Raw genomic sequence first — 12,897 nt, forward strand, 5'->3', positions numbered from 1 at the left:
CCTTATCCATATTGCTGTGGTATGTAGTTAGATTAGTCAACAGACATAAAGAAAACCAACATAGAATTGTTCCGATATCATTTGAACACAAAACGTGACTGAAGAAATCTTTTCACCAGCCATGTTTCTATTTTTGCTTTTTCGAGAGCAGTGCCATATGATCTTCCTACAGCTAGCGTAAAGGGCTGCAATACAGTAAAAATAAGGCTAAGTAAATCTAGAGTGCTTTTTGTTCATAATGCACAGGTTAAGCGAACCACTCTGCAGATTTGAGGCAAACCACACTGAGACTAACAGTTCGGTTTGTTTCAGGGGGGTCTGAGTTCGTTTGCTGTGTTCACATATGTGCGGAAAATGCTGACTAATCGCTTTGAGTTCATTTGGACAGCTGAAAGGGACCAAGTGTGAAAACATCCTAAAGCAGCAGTTTAGCCCAGCAGAGATCCAGCTCTAATGCTGAGTCAGTTGAACGCTGAGCTGACTACAGCTTATCATGAATTTCATGCTTGTTTCTTCCTCTCTGTGCACAGTCCATTGGGGAAAAAATACTATACGAAGTACTTCAGTGTGACTGCTGAAGATTGAAACAGCCTTAATCATGCTAGTATTGTTCTGAACCGTTCTTGCATGACTTAATATCACATAAGATTAAGCTTAATTACACAAAGGTTTCTGATAAGCTATCTCGTTTGTCAGTTTTATTTCATTTATCTCAATTTTATTGTACTGAAATTTTCATTTGTTCTGTTATCTGATAGAAAATTTCTGTTCCAGGCCTGCTTAAATTGTTGTAATTGTTGACCTGCACAGGGAATCAAACCTCCACCCATACAATGTTTTGCTGCCTTGCTCCACCCACTGCAGGTCCCAGACCTGCTGGAGTAACCACAGTGTGTGTCAGCATTTCTCAATCACACCCATCTTAATTTACGTGCTGTTCCATCTATCTCTGCTGGGCCTTGTTACCATGGCAGCATGTTGCTGTGTTGTAAAGTAGTTTTCTTTCGCTTTACTTATTGTATCTCCACGGTGGCAACAGCCGTGGCTGGAGGCGCTATCCATTTGGGTTGTCTGTCTGTCCTTCTGTCCATTTTCATGTTATTTATTGAAATGTCCTTCAAAAATTTAGATTTTTCTCTTTTAGCCTGTGGCTACTCCTGACGAAACAAATTATTGCTGCTATTAAGTGAGAGGAAATCACAAGGCAGGTGCTGTTCATTTGAGTTTGAGATTTGTTGATCACAAATGCGTTATAAATAGGATTCTTAGAACCTGCTTAAGCAATGTTTTATACTCTGCTCAGAATATTTGTTCATCTTGGCACCATTGAGAATGATATTAGGACACTTGGATCAAGGATAAATTTTAAGAATATTTTAATAAGTGAGACCCCTGAGACATCAGAGCTTTGAACAACTTTTCCTTTTCATACCTTTTTCCCCCAGGCCATTCTTAACTTAACTCTGACACCTGCCCAGGGTAAATTCCTTGTACACCTGTCTGGTAATAAAAGTGATTCTTATTCTTAAGATTTTATTAGGACCAAGAATATTGTGTTAGTCTTTAATCAGTGGAGACACACTTTTATTTGTGACATACAATCAAGCATCAAGTAACATTTAAATTTATATGCACATTTAAGTGAATTCTTGTGAGGCTCTTTGGTGAGACTTCTGATTCCGTTTCTTGGTGCTGCTGGAGTTGCCATGTTGATTCCTGCAGTCCCCAAAAGAAATGGAAGCTGAAATGTTGTAGCACTGGATGCCACAGTTGTTGTGATGGTGCAGCAGAACCTCCTTGCTGTCAACCCACAGTAAGAAGGTTCCAGATACAAATCCTGCTCTCCCTCTCTGAGTTTGCATGTTCTCCCTGTGCCTGCGTGGGTTTTCTCCGGGTTCTCCGGCTTCCTCCCACAATCCCAAAAACATGCACATGAGGTTAATTGTCTACTCTACATTGCCCCTAGGTGTGAGTGTGAGAGTGTGTGGTTTTCTGTCTCTGTGTGTCATCCCTGTGATTAACTGGCGACCAGTCGAGGGTGTACCCTGCCTCTTGCCCGTAGTCAGCTGGGATAGGCTCCAGACCCCCTGTGACCCTGCACGGAGAAGCGTTTTAGAAAATGGATAGATGGCTTATCAGTTGTTAACCACTGCTGCTCGGGGTCTTTCAATCGAAACAAAACCAACAGAAGACATAGTTTGATGACATAATGGGGCTGTGTGGGAGTTGTGCCTTCATTGTCAGAGCACGCCAGTGAAAATCTGATGTGATGCGGGCTGACTTGTTAATGACCAAGCTAATGTTCTATACCGTATATCGTAATGTATCACGTATAATTATTGTCCCGTGTCATGTCCTTCATCTTTATGTACAGTCAGTTGTTTGAATGTTATTGGAAACATTTGTTAATGTTGGCATACCACTCAAAAAAATATAAAACAAAGGTCTAGTTGTTTTTAGACAATTTATTGGGGAAATGTTACATATTTTATCTTAAAGTAACTGTGTGCAATCTCTTAAACCAACAGTTTTCAATCTATTTTGCAACATGGACCATTCATGTTGGACAATTTTCCACTGCCCAGTCATTGCTCATGCCCATAATAAATACAACTCACCATAACACAGTCAGTGGGAGTCCTGAGCTTGTTTTTCTTTTTCTTTTTTTTTTGTTTTTTTCCTTTCAAAACTTCCAAAGACTTGTCTTTTAATGCATGGTGCTTGATATTTATGTGACCAAGCAGTTTTGAAGGCTTCATGGTTTTGTTGGATAGCCGGTTGCCACATATTATACAGAGCAGGCTTGGAGCAATGCATCTGTATTTTAAGTAGGACTCTTGATATTTTCTTTCATATGCAGCTTTCTTTTTGTTGGCCAGTGTTAGACTCTTCTGCTACGTCGTCATTGGGTCTTCCCCCTTTGCAAAAACGTCCTCCAGAGGCCTTTGTTTTTCAGTCACAGCAACAGCTGTAGCCAGAGGCATTTTTGAACTGTTCGTCCATCACGCTCTCCTGAATTCTCTTGTCTCTGGTCAAAGGTCACTGTGATCTGACAAAACACATTTCAGCTGTAAGTCATGCATTCATGTATTCATTATGGTAAAATTTCACTGAAATATCAAAGCAGATTAAACAATGAAGTGATGACCTTTTATTTCCAAATGAGCAAAGGTCAACTTCACAGTGACCTCATAATGTTTTCTGTACAGTATCCAACATCGTAACTCTGGAAGAGAGGGGTACGTTGTGAGCATATTTCACATTTGGCCAGATGCTGAGTTGGTGAAACTAATCTTCAAACCATATTTGAAACACTGTAGTCCATCACAAGCTCATTGGTTTTGGTGAAATTGAACTTTGGGAGATTGATTGCTCCATGTGATGAAACTGTCTATCAGCCCCTTGTACTCCTCTGTAAAAATAGTCTCTTGGTGAAGACGACATGTTTTTGAAATTGTACATGTTAATGTAGTGATCGCTTCTGAACTTCGCCCCAAAAAATTCCTTTCTTCCGTGTTTGAGTGAGGACGGACACGGATATAAACTGCAACTTGACTGCTTGGTGGAGGCAAACAGCCGCAAAGCAGTAATTCTAGTTTTAATTCCACTGTAGCCTAAAGGAAGTTTTATCATTAGAGGAGCTTGTCTGACTCATGTTTTGTCCTCCATGCTAACACAAAGAACTGACCTGAGTAACTTGTAAACATTGTCACATTATCTCAGTTGAGTCATATCTGCTGAAGAAGTAAATGTTTTTATTTCTGAGTTGTACTCCCTGTTGATTTCTCAATTCTGTGTTTTTTGTTTGGATTTTTTTTTTATGCCTAAAGTGCCGATGACGGGTTTTACCCAGAGAGCCACCATCGACCCCGAGCTCAACGAGATCCACGTCCTGTCGGGCCTCAGCAAGGACAAGGAGAAACGCGAAGAGAACGTCCGCAACTCCTTCTGGATCTACGACATCGCCCGAAACAACTGGTGGGAGAGAGAATGAGACATGCACGCATTCACACACACTCACAGGAAAATTTTAACACACACCAGCTCTTTGTAGCAAAAGCTCCTCACCACACCAGATAGCATGCATACAACACACACACACACACACACCCATCCACATTTTTATACAAATGTCAGCACTGCAGAGTCTTAGATTTCAAAGCATTTCCTGACCTCTTAGCCCTCCATGAGGGAACTGCATGTTCCCAGTGTCGAGGTGTGTGTGTTGGCGCGTGTGTGTGTACGTGCCTTGGAAACTCCACACTGGCGCCCTCATTGTTCCAGAACATTGATTTCAGTAGCTGTTCTCATACTCAGTGTCCAGTTAGTCAATTGACGTGTGCTTGTTGCTCTCTCCTAGGACTCTGTGTGTGTGTGTGTGTGTGCGATAAACCAAATTTGTTGAACACCTTTTCGTTTAGGGCTTCGGGATATGTTAGGTAAATCATGAATTTAACTTCCTCTGCTTATTCTATTAATGTGTGTGTTCTCCTGCTCAGGTCATGTGTGTATAAGAACGATCAGGCAGTGAAAGAAAACCCGAGCAAGGCTCTGCAGGAGGAGGAGCCGTGTCCACGCTTTGCACACCAGCTGGTGTATGATGAGATGCACAAGGTAACACACAGTAGATGTTGAAAATCCCTCAAAAAGTAACACTCCAAAGCTCATCTTTGTTAGATTTTAGTCCTTGCTACTTTTTGGTCACAGCTGTTAACACCTGCAGAGCGTTATTTTCTCTTGTTGGCGCTGCATAAAAATGTCCCCTTATGTCTTAGTGATGCTCACAAATCTGGGTTGAGGACAAGAACTAAGAGTCAAATTTGGAGGAAATTATAACCTCGGTTGTGACTTTAATTCAACAAGCAGAAATCTTAACATCGAATCAGAAGACTCCGGTCATTAACATGTGTAAAGATGGACGAGATGTCTCCATTTAACTCCTGCTGTACAAAAGTGAAGCACAAATGTCCCAAAATGCACATTTTCTTGGATTTAGTTCAGTTTGGAGTTTTTCAGGCTTATGTGTATTTACACACAGAGCAATAGAGTATTTAAGTCATGTGTTCTTCCAGGTGCATTACTTGTTTGGTGGGAACCCTGGAAAGTCCTGTTCTCCCAAGATGCGCCTGGATGACTTCTGGTCCCTCAAACTGTGTCGGCCCTCCAAGGAGTACCTGCTCCGCCACTGCAGATACCTCATCAGGAAATACAGGTGTGTAGTTTTGTTTTTTTTCTCGAATCCCAGCACCTCATGACGTGCTGTGTCATTTTATTAATGCACCTATTTGTTATACCGTTCAGCATCACTGCTAATATTATTAAACAGATGGTGTATTGCCCAGGAGTGACCGATTCACTTGAAAGCTAGCTAGCTAGCTAACTGTAACCCTCTGCTTCACACATAATCATAAACATAATCATCAGTCTTAAGGTCCACAAATTATGTGAGATAACCCTTTATTGATCCCCTATCTAATTTTCAGTCATTTATGAAACTGCTGTGAACATGCAAACGTGTGTCAGGAAAGTTGATGTTTCTTCATCTGCTTCTGTCCATCCTAAAAAACATCTCTGTTAGTTCAGCGTGTCACGTTGCACACTGTTGCAAGTGTTGCAAAACGTCCTTTTAGAAGGCAGATGATTTAGATAGTATTAATAGTAATAGTAGTAGTAATAATAATGCAAAAATATAACAGATGGTAATAACAGTCGTCGGTGTCAAGCAGGACCAAGGCAGGAGGTCCAGACACGATCCACAGGAACCTGAGAAGAAACAAACACCACTGCATTGTTCATTATTGCTGCTACTACTACTTCTCCTCCTCCTACTACTACTCTTACTAGTACTGCTGCTGCTGTTACTTCTATCTGACTTCCTTTTCCTAAAATACCACAGAGCATTGCATCACTGTATTCTCTGTGAAAACAATCTTAATCACTTTCACACACTGAGATTTAGAATTCATCAAAAGGAAAGCTCTGATATCAGATCAGTTGTTTGTACACTGTGTCTAATTGTTGCTGTCATGAAAAAGAAAAAGTAGGATTCATGTATCCTTAGCCCTTTTGGTGAAGGTTTCATCCAGGTTGACAGGATAAATGATGAATGTTGACACATATTGGAACATTGTGAGGTTAATCCCACACCTTTTACCTTACTTTCTGCCAAATAATCAGAATGGAAAAGTAGAAGCTTATTCTTTTAATTGAAAATGAACATTTTAGAAGAAAGTGGATTTGTGCCATGAAAAGACCTTTGACTTGATTATGTAATGTAATAAGGTCACGCTAAGTCACAGAGAGGCTGTGGAACCCTCCAACTGGATCAGAATGGGAAATCTGACTCCTGAGCTGTGGGATCATCTCTTCTTTGTGTCTGTTGCCATCTAGTGTTTTTATGTTGTAACTGCAGCCCCACTGTGCACACATGTTTACTATCAGTGTGTTCTGATTGGCCAGGTTTGAGGAGAAAGCCCAATCAGAGCCACTGAATGCACTAAAGTACCTGCAGAATGACCTGTCATTGACGGTGGACCATACAGACCCTGATGAGACCAAAGAGGTACTAAACTACCGTAGTTTGGATTTTAATGTTTGTGTTTTGTTTCCATTTGTTTGTTTGTTTTTTTTGAGATTCTTTGCTAGAGGAAAGGACTTAAATAGATAACTATGTGTGAGAGAGGGAAGAGAAGATAAAACTGATAGAGGTTAAAAATGGAGAGAGCTGAAGAAGAAAACACAATTGGAGAGGGAAAGGTGTTTAAAAAACCTCCATCTGTCCAGCTGGTTGTCTGATCATGTGTACGCAGCAGCTCCATCTGCTGTGGCTGTTTGTTTGTTCAGTACCATCTCTTGTCAAAGTGTCTCAGACGTTTGCTTTGTGCTCCAGTTCCAGCTTCTGCCCTCGGCTCTCTTCAAGTCCAGCTCTGACTTCATCCCTCTGGGTAAGAACCTGATTCCTGTTCATACTGAACCCTACATGTATGCAGGGCTGCAACTAGCCAATATTTATCATTTTCAGTTAATCTGTTCATTATTTTAACAATTAATCATTTAATCATTTTATTTATAAAATGTCAAAATTTAGAGAAAAAAAAAAAACTTTCCAGAACCCAAAGTGATGTCTTCAGATTGCTTCTATTGTCCAACTGACTTTAACAGACTAAACATTGCGGCTCTACCTGTACGTCCAGGTACAACAAGGTTTAGATGAAGTTCAGTGTAAGCTAAGAGCTGCCTGCTGTGTTTCACTTTAGCAATCATTCTTTTAGCGTGCAAGTCATCTATGGCACATGTTGGGATGTTCTGAGCAGAATTTGAACAATGAAATCAAATCCAGATTCACACTGAAGAACTGTGACTGCACAGGAAAAGTAAATTAACTGCCTACACTACATTCTACTAGTGCTTGGCGATATAGCTGAAAACCTTGCCACAATAAAATGTTTCATTACAGTCGATATTGGTGATTATTAATTTCACATTGAACTCATCACCGCGCACTTCCTGAACTTGCTCTCTCTCTCTCAGGATTCTCGGATGTTGACCAGACGTACGCTCAGCGGACGCAGCTCTTCGACACACTCGTCAACTTTTTCCCGGACAGCATGACTCCACCCAAGGGCAACCTGGTAGACCTCATCACGCTCTAGCCCCCTGCCACTTCTGACACATCACCCCCACCACTGTACTGATGGAACACCTGCCCATCCACACACCTGGTGGGATGGAGGAGACAGAGACGGGTTATTTTTCTATTCCTGACGCCCGCCGGTGGGATTACACTTTGTCTGGAACCTCCTGATGTCACAGTCTGCGTTACCTGATGGTGAGGGTCATGAACACACATTAAAACAACACTCTGGTATTTGGATACGATAAGAGGTGTGTGTGTGTGTGTGTGTGTGTGTGTTTTTCCTTTTCCCAAGATATCCCTTTGGTTTTCTTGCTAATGAATATTTTTTGGAGCATGCAAAGCCCCTCTAATCTCTGCCAAACATCATTTGTGTTTTTCATCATCACTTGATTTCCCCCAGAAAAGACCAAAATAGGGGATTGACACGCAATCTTTATTATCAGACATTTTTTTTGTGCTTCGTGCCCACACTCAAACAGTCGGCCACAGGCGGATGTCTGATCAGGTTTAGTATAAATGCACTCATTGTTAATTTATTTGAGAACAGGACAGTGTGACCATGATACCGAAAACCACTGTCCAAGCCTACGAGCTCTGTTCATTTGGTAAAAATATTCAGCATTTCTCCTGCAAAATCTCATGTGAACATTCACTTTGATGATTTGGTTAGTTTCCATTTATGTAACACATGCCCCTGCATTTGATAGTGATGGCCATACAAAGACAAAAAGAGTAAATAAATAAATAAATAAAAATGTAATAATGCTATGTGAAAATTAGAGGAATAATTCTATGAGATAAAGTTTAATATAACAGAATATGCCTTTATGTTGGTTTTGGTTGTTTTTCCTATAAAACTGGCTGGTAAATTTACCACAGGAGACACAAGATGAAGGTTTGAGTTTCATTTCTCTCAGTAATTAATGGTCTGTACCTTCATTGTAAGTGGTGAAATGCTGTACAGAATATGTAAATATACAAATAGGACTTTTTTTTGGATTGAACCGATTTTGTGTTGGGTCGTGTTCTTCATCAGGAAGTCAGGGTCCACATGCAGTAACTTTTGGCTCTACATTTAATACTCATTATTACTTATTGAGAAGAATTGAAAGCAATTGGTGTGTGAGTGAAGTGCTACCCGTAATCCAGTTTGACAGTTAGAGTGGGGAAAAGGCGTTTTAGGTTTGTTTGTTTGTTATAGTGTGGTGACACAGTGTCCTGTGAGGGTGAAGAATTCGTGGGTGAAATTTTCCTTTTTTTCCCTAAAAATCCTAGACGTGCCCCTGAATATATTTGAATTATACAACAGGGTTGAGAAGAACCGGCGTAGCCTCTGTTTTATCCATTACAGTCGTGTAGCGTCCACGTGTCAGGTATTGTACCACTTAATCCACAGCCTCTTGCCAAGAAAATGTTTTAAATCATCAGGTCTACCAGACATGAGGTGGTTTTAGCTGACACATAACTGGCTGCCTGTTGTACAAAGATTGTACAAAGATAAATGAAAAACACTGTTCAGAAAGTGACAGGGAGAGGAAGTTCAAAGTATTACTTACTCACAAAGAGTGTGAAACTTAATGGTTTGTAGTTCACCTGTGTGTGGTGAATGAGGAGGGGACACCCGCCACAAAGGTTCCTACCATTTGACATTATGTGGAATGCACGTCCACTTCCTCCCACTGTGCAAAAGTGAAGGCAAAATATCGTGCACTGGTGACATCGTTTGGAGCCAGTTTGTGTGCAGTAGTGATTGGCCAGTGGAGCTACGTCATCAAGTCAAGTCGGTATCAAGTTTTTATAGCATTAAATCAGTTATCAGTAAAATGAACTCTTAAATGAACTATGTAAAATGACAGAAACCTTTGAGTTTTTAGTTTGGTCCATGTCCCCTCTGCTAACATGGAGGTGGAGGGGCTTATGACTTGTTCTGGAGCCCGCCACCAAGATGTTACGATTAAGATGTTTTAAGATTTTAAGATGCAATTCACACTCAGCATGCAAACCATTGATCACTTATCACCTATGCCTTCACACCATTCAGCCAACCAGAGCCCCACTAGCTGCTAGCGCAGTGTCCATGCTCAATAAACACGTTTGCATTTGTTTTTTCATCCAAAACGTTTGCAGTCTGTGTTCATGTATTTGTTAAAACAGAAAAGCACAGGCATTGTATAGCTAATATGCACACTTTACAATATTTATCACAGTTCATATGGTGATTGCGATACTGAACAATATTAGCGTACATCACGGATTTTCCTCGCATTGCGCAGGCCTGTTGAAAAGTTTACCTCTGCTGTCACCAAATCATTTTCTGGCATTTGTTCATTGGTGCTTACTGGTCACACAGAGTCCCGCTTTGTCCGTTTTTTTTCTGTTTAATGTCTTCCGTGACTCTCAGTCAGACGGATAACGGATTGTTTAGTCAGCTTTAAGCAACAAATGATTGTCTTTCCCAGTCGTACATTTAAGACAAACTGTGATACGTCAGAACACTGCACGACTTCACATCTCTGGAACATCTGCTCAGACTGTTGTGTGTAATGTACAGGACCAGAACTGTTTATATCTATGAGCTTGAAGAACATGATGACCTAACGGTGTCAAAGGGACATTGTTTGGTCAGGCAGCATTTGGGTTGGTGGTTTGTTCGTTGTGTAAAGTAATGGCAAATTTAAAATAAATCTTTCATGTTTAGCTTTATTTGTCAAATCCGTAATCAATGTGAAATTTAGTGTTTATTGAGACTTTAAGATCAGACATGAACTACACTGAAATTATGAGCCCGTCATTAGTGGCATCTTATAGACAGTGACTCTTTAAGAGGTCATTTTGAAATTAAAGGACCACACTGGAGGTTAAAGGCCAAATCGTTACAGGTCGAGTGTGGTAAAGTTAAAGCAAGCCTCTGCCACATATTTTTCGGAGTGGATCATCCATAAATGCTTCTTCCAGTTTGACTCTGTCATGAATTGTCATTACATTGCAGTCACAGAGCCTAGAAAGCTGTTGATCTTTCGATTGAAAACCCAGAATGTTCTTTAATAACACCTGCTGCTGTTTTCAGAGTACTTCCAGAGTCCTCTAAAAAGGAAAAGTTTCATCTGCTGCAAGATTTTTAAACTGTCATACACATTTATTTAGCCAGGTAGCCAGAAACAATACAAGTAAAATATAAAATAATGCTTACTCTTGGGTAAAAATACATGATACCAATCATATTTTACAAATAAAGCAAAGGACATAGGTCGTTTCCAGCCAGAATCTTTATGCTATGATTAAGAAATGCTTTCTCTACTTGGAATTACTATGATCATAACAATAAGTTTGCAGCAGGTATATAATTAAAGGGGATTCTGTGTTTTTTTTTTTTTTTGTTTTTTTTTTAAAGATCAAGAATGATTTATTTTTTCATAAAATCAGATGCTTAGATCTGTGATTCAAATGTAACAATGCTACATGAAAGACACGCACTGGAGCACAAAGTAAATCCCAGAATGTGTATGTTGAGTGGACTCAGTGATGTCGGTTACACAGTATTTACAGTGAAATGCACTAACATTAGCCACCATTAGCTAGCAGTAAATCCTTCAGTATAATAAGAATGTGCTTGCGTACAGCTGTTAGCTTCAGTTTATTTCAGTATGGCTAATGTAGGCTTCTAACTTAACAGACAGGCAGCCGAGGAGAGCAATACCAGTCACGTATTTACACTAAAATATGAAGCTATCGCCAACAGCCAGTTAGCTTAGCCTAACCTCGAAACTGGAAACTGAGGGGAAATGTAGAGCCTGGCTCTGTCCAAAGGTAGCCAAATCTGCCTTGAACTCTTAAGCTCATTAACATGTAGGAGTCTCTGCTGGGAGCCTGACAACCTCTGGACTCTGTGTCTCTGTGCCTGGGAAGCACACAGCATAATCTGGTACATAAAGTCCTGTAAAACCACTACTTGTCATTTTTACACTGGTTTTGTACAGATTAAACAGTGTTTAAACATGTTAATCAGTGAGCTTTAGAGGAGCTGTGTCGCCCCCTTTCCGACTGAACACCTGATGGCGGTAGCTTTATAATGACCTACAGGCATCAAATCTGACTCCTGGAAATTTGCTTTCCTGCCAACTGCTCCTTTGGGGATATTTGATTGATGGCAATTATGATGAAATTTTCTGAGCAAAAAATGGTGGCGTGTCCCTTAAAACAGTCAGACGTGAGCTCCGACGAACCCTGTGTAAATGAAAATGTTGATGCTTTACATAAAATGCAGTTAATGTGTATCTGGTTGATTCATCTAAGAGGCCACTCTTCCTTGTGCTTATTTAATCTATAACAAGACAACTTTCCATTCCACTGTGTTATAAAATGTTAAATATCCTCAGGATGTTGTTTACTGTGACTGTGGGTGCTCTGCTACTGTACCTATCTTCACTGTAAATGATCTCTCTGGTGTGTTTCCATAATCTGCTTGTGTCAGCAACACTGGAGATGACAAGTCTGTATAACTCGGTGTTCACATTCGACTTATGTCAGACGGTTTAACATCATCATAGACGTGACCCCGCTGCCGAAACAGACATTTCATTCCCTGAATTCATCAGTTAAGGAAATTAAAACTTCTTCCATAGAGCTGATGCTTGATAATATTCAGAATATTTGTTCGCTTAGTGTTTTGTTGGAGAAGGATGTCCCTGTGTATCTGTTCGTATATGTTCTGTACTGATACTCACTAAATGGAAACAGATCAGCGATTTGTGACACCAGAGAAAAACATTAATGCATCTAGCCTAGAAGATAGTGCTATGTGAGGAATTATTTATGAAATTTTTGACAACATTTATGGCTCGCCATGCTTGCTGTAGCACTTTTTTTTGTGCCAGGAAAAAAAAAAAAACAGTTTTAAAAGGCTAACTGAAAGCACCTTTGTTTAAAAAAAAAAAAAAAAAAAAAGAAAAGAAAAGAAAGATAAAACAAGACAAAAATCACAATGCCAAATACTACTTTCCTTTTTGCTATTTTAGGGTAAATACCCTTTACACAACCATATTTGTTTGATGGAATGTTATTTTTTCATTTTCTTCTTTATTTTTTTTTCTTTCCATCTTGCCCTTCTCTCAACCCCTGGGTGGGACTTTAAAGGCTGGTACTCTCAGATCAGTGAGCACTACTCTGTGGATAAAGTGAATGTGTAGAAAGCCTTGTTGTAATGCATTGTATGTAATGTATATAATGAATAAAGATTGTATTTTGTTCAGGTTTTCTTAACT

At 40.0% G+C, this 12,897-nt stretch overlaps 1 protein-coding gene across 3 annotated transcripts in view; it reads left to right on the plus strand.

The window, feature by feature from the left end:
- Positions 1–12,895, plus strand: part of mkln1 (muskelin 1, intracellular mediator containing kelch motifs) — a 30,476-nt gene extending 17,581 nt beyond the window's left edge. For all 3 annotated transcript variants that reach the window (XM_046379644.1, XM_046379645.1, XM_046379646.1), the window contains exons 13-18: positions 3,831–3,978; positions 4,500–4,614; positions 5,073–5,212; positions 6,460–6,562; positions 6,890–6,944; positions 7,531–12,895. In XM_046379644.1, coding sequence (XP_046235600.1) covers positions 3,831–3,978; positions 4,500–4,614; positions 5,073–5,212; positions 6,460–6,562; positions 6,890–6,944; positions 7,531–7,652 — 683 coding nt within the window. In that variant the 3' untranslated portion in view covers positions 7,653–12,895. The remainder of the gene's footprint in view (positions 1–3,830; positions 3,979–4,499; positions 4,615–5,072; positions 5,213–6,459; positions 6,563–6,889; positions 6,945–7,530) is intronic.
- The last annotated feature ends 2 nt before the right edge of the window (positions 12,896–12,897 follow it).

This window comes from Scatophagus argus, chromosome 22, assembly GCF_020382885.2.
Source record: "Scatophagus argus isolate fScaArg1 chromosome 22, fScaArg1.pri, whole genome shotgun sequence".
In the NCBI taxonomy this organism is placed as follows: domain Eukaryota; kingdom Metazoa; phylum Chordata; class Actinopteri; family Scatophagidae; genus Scatophagus; species Scatophagus argus.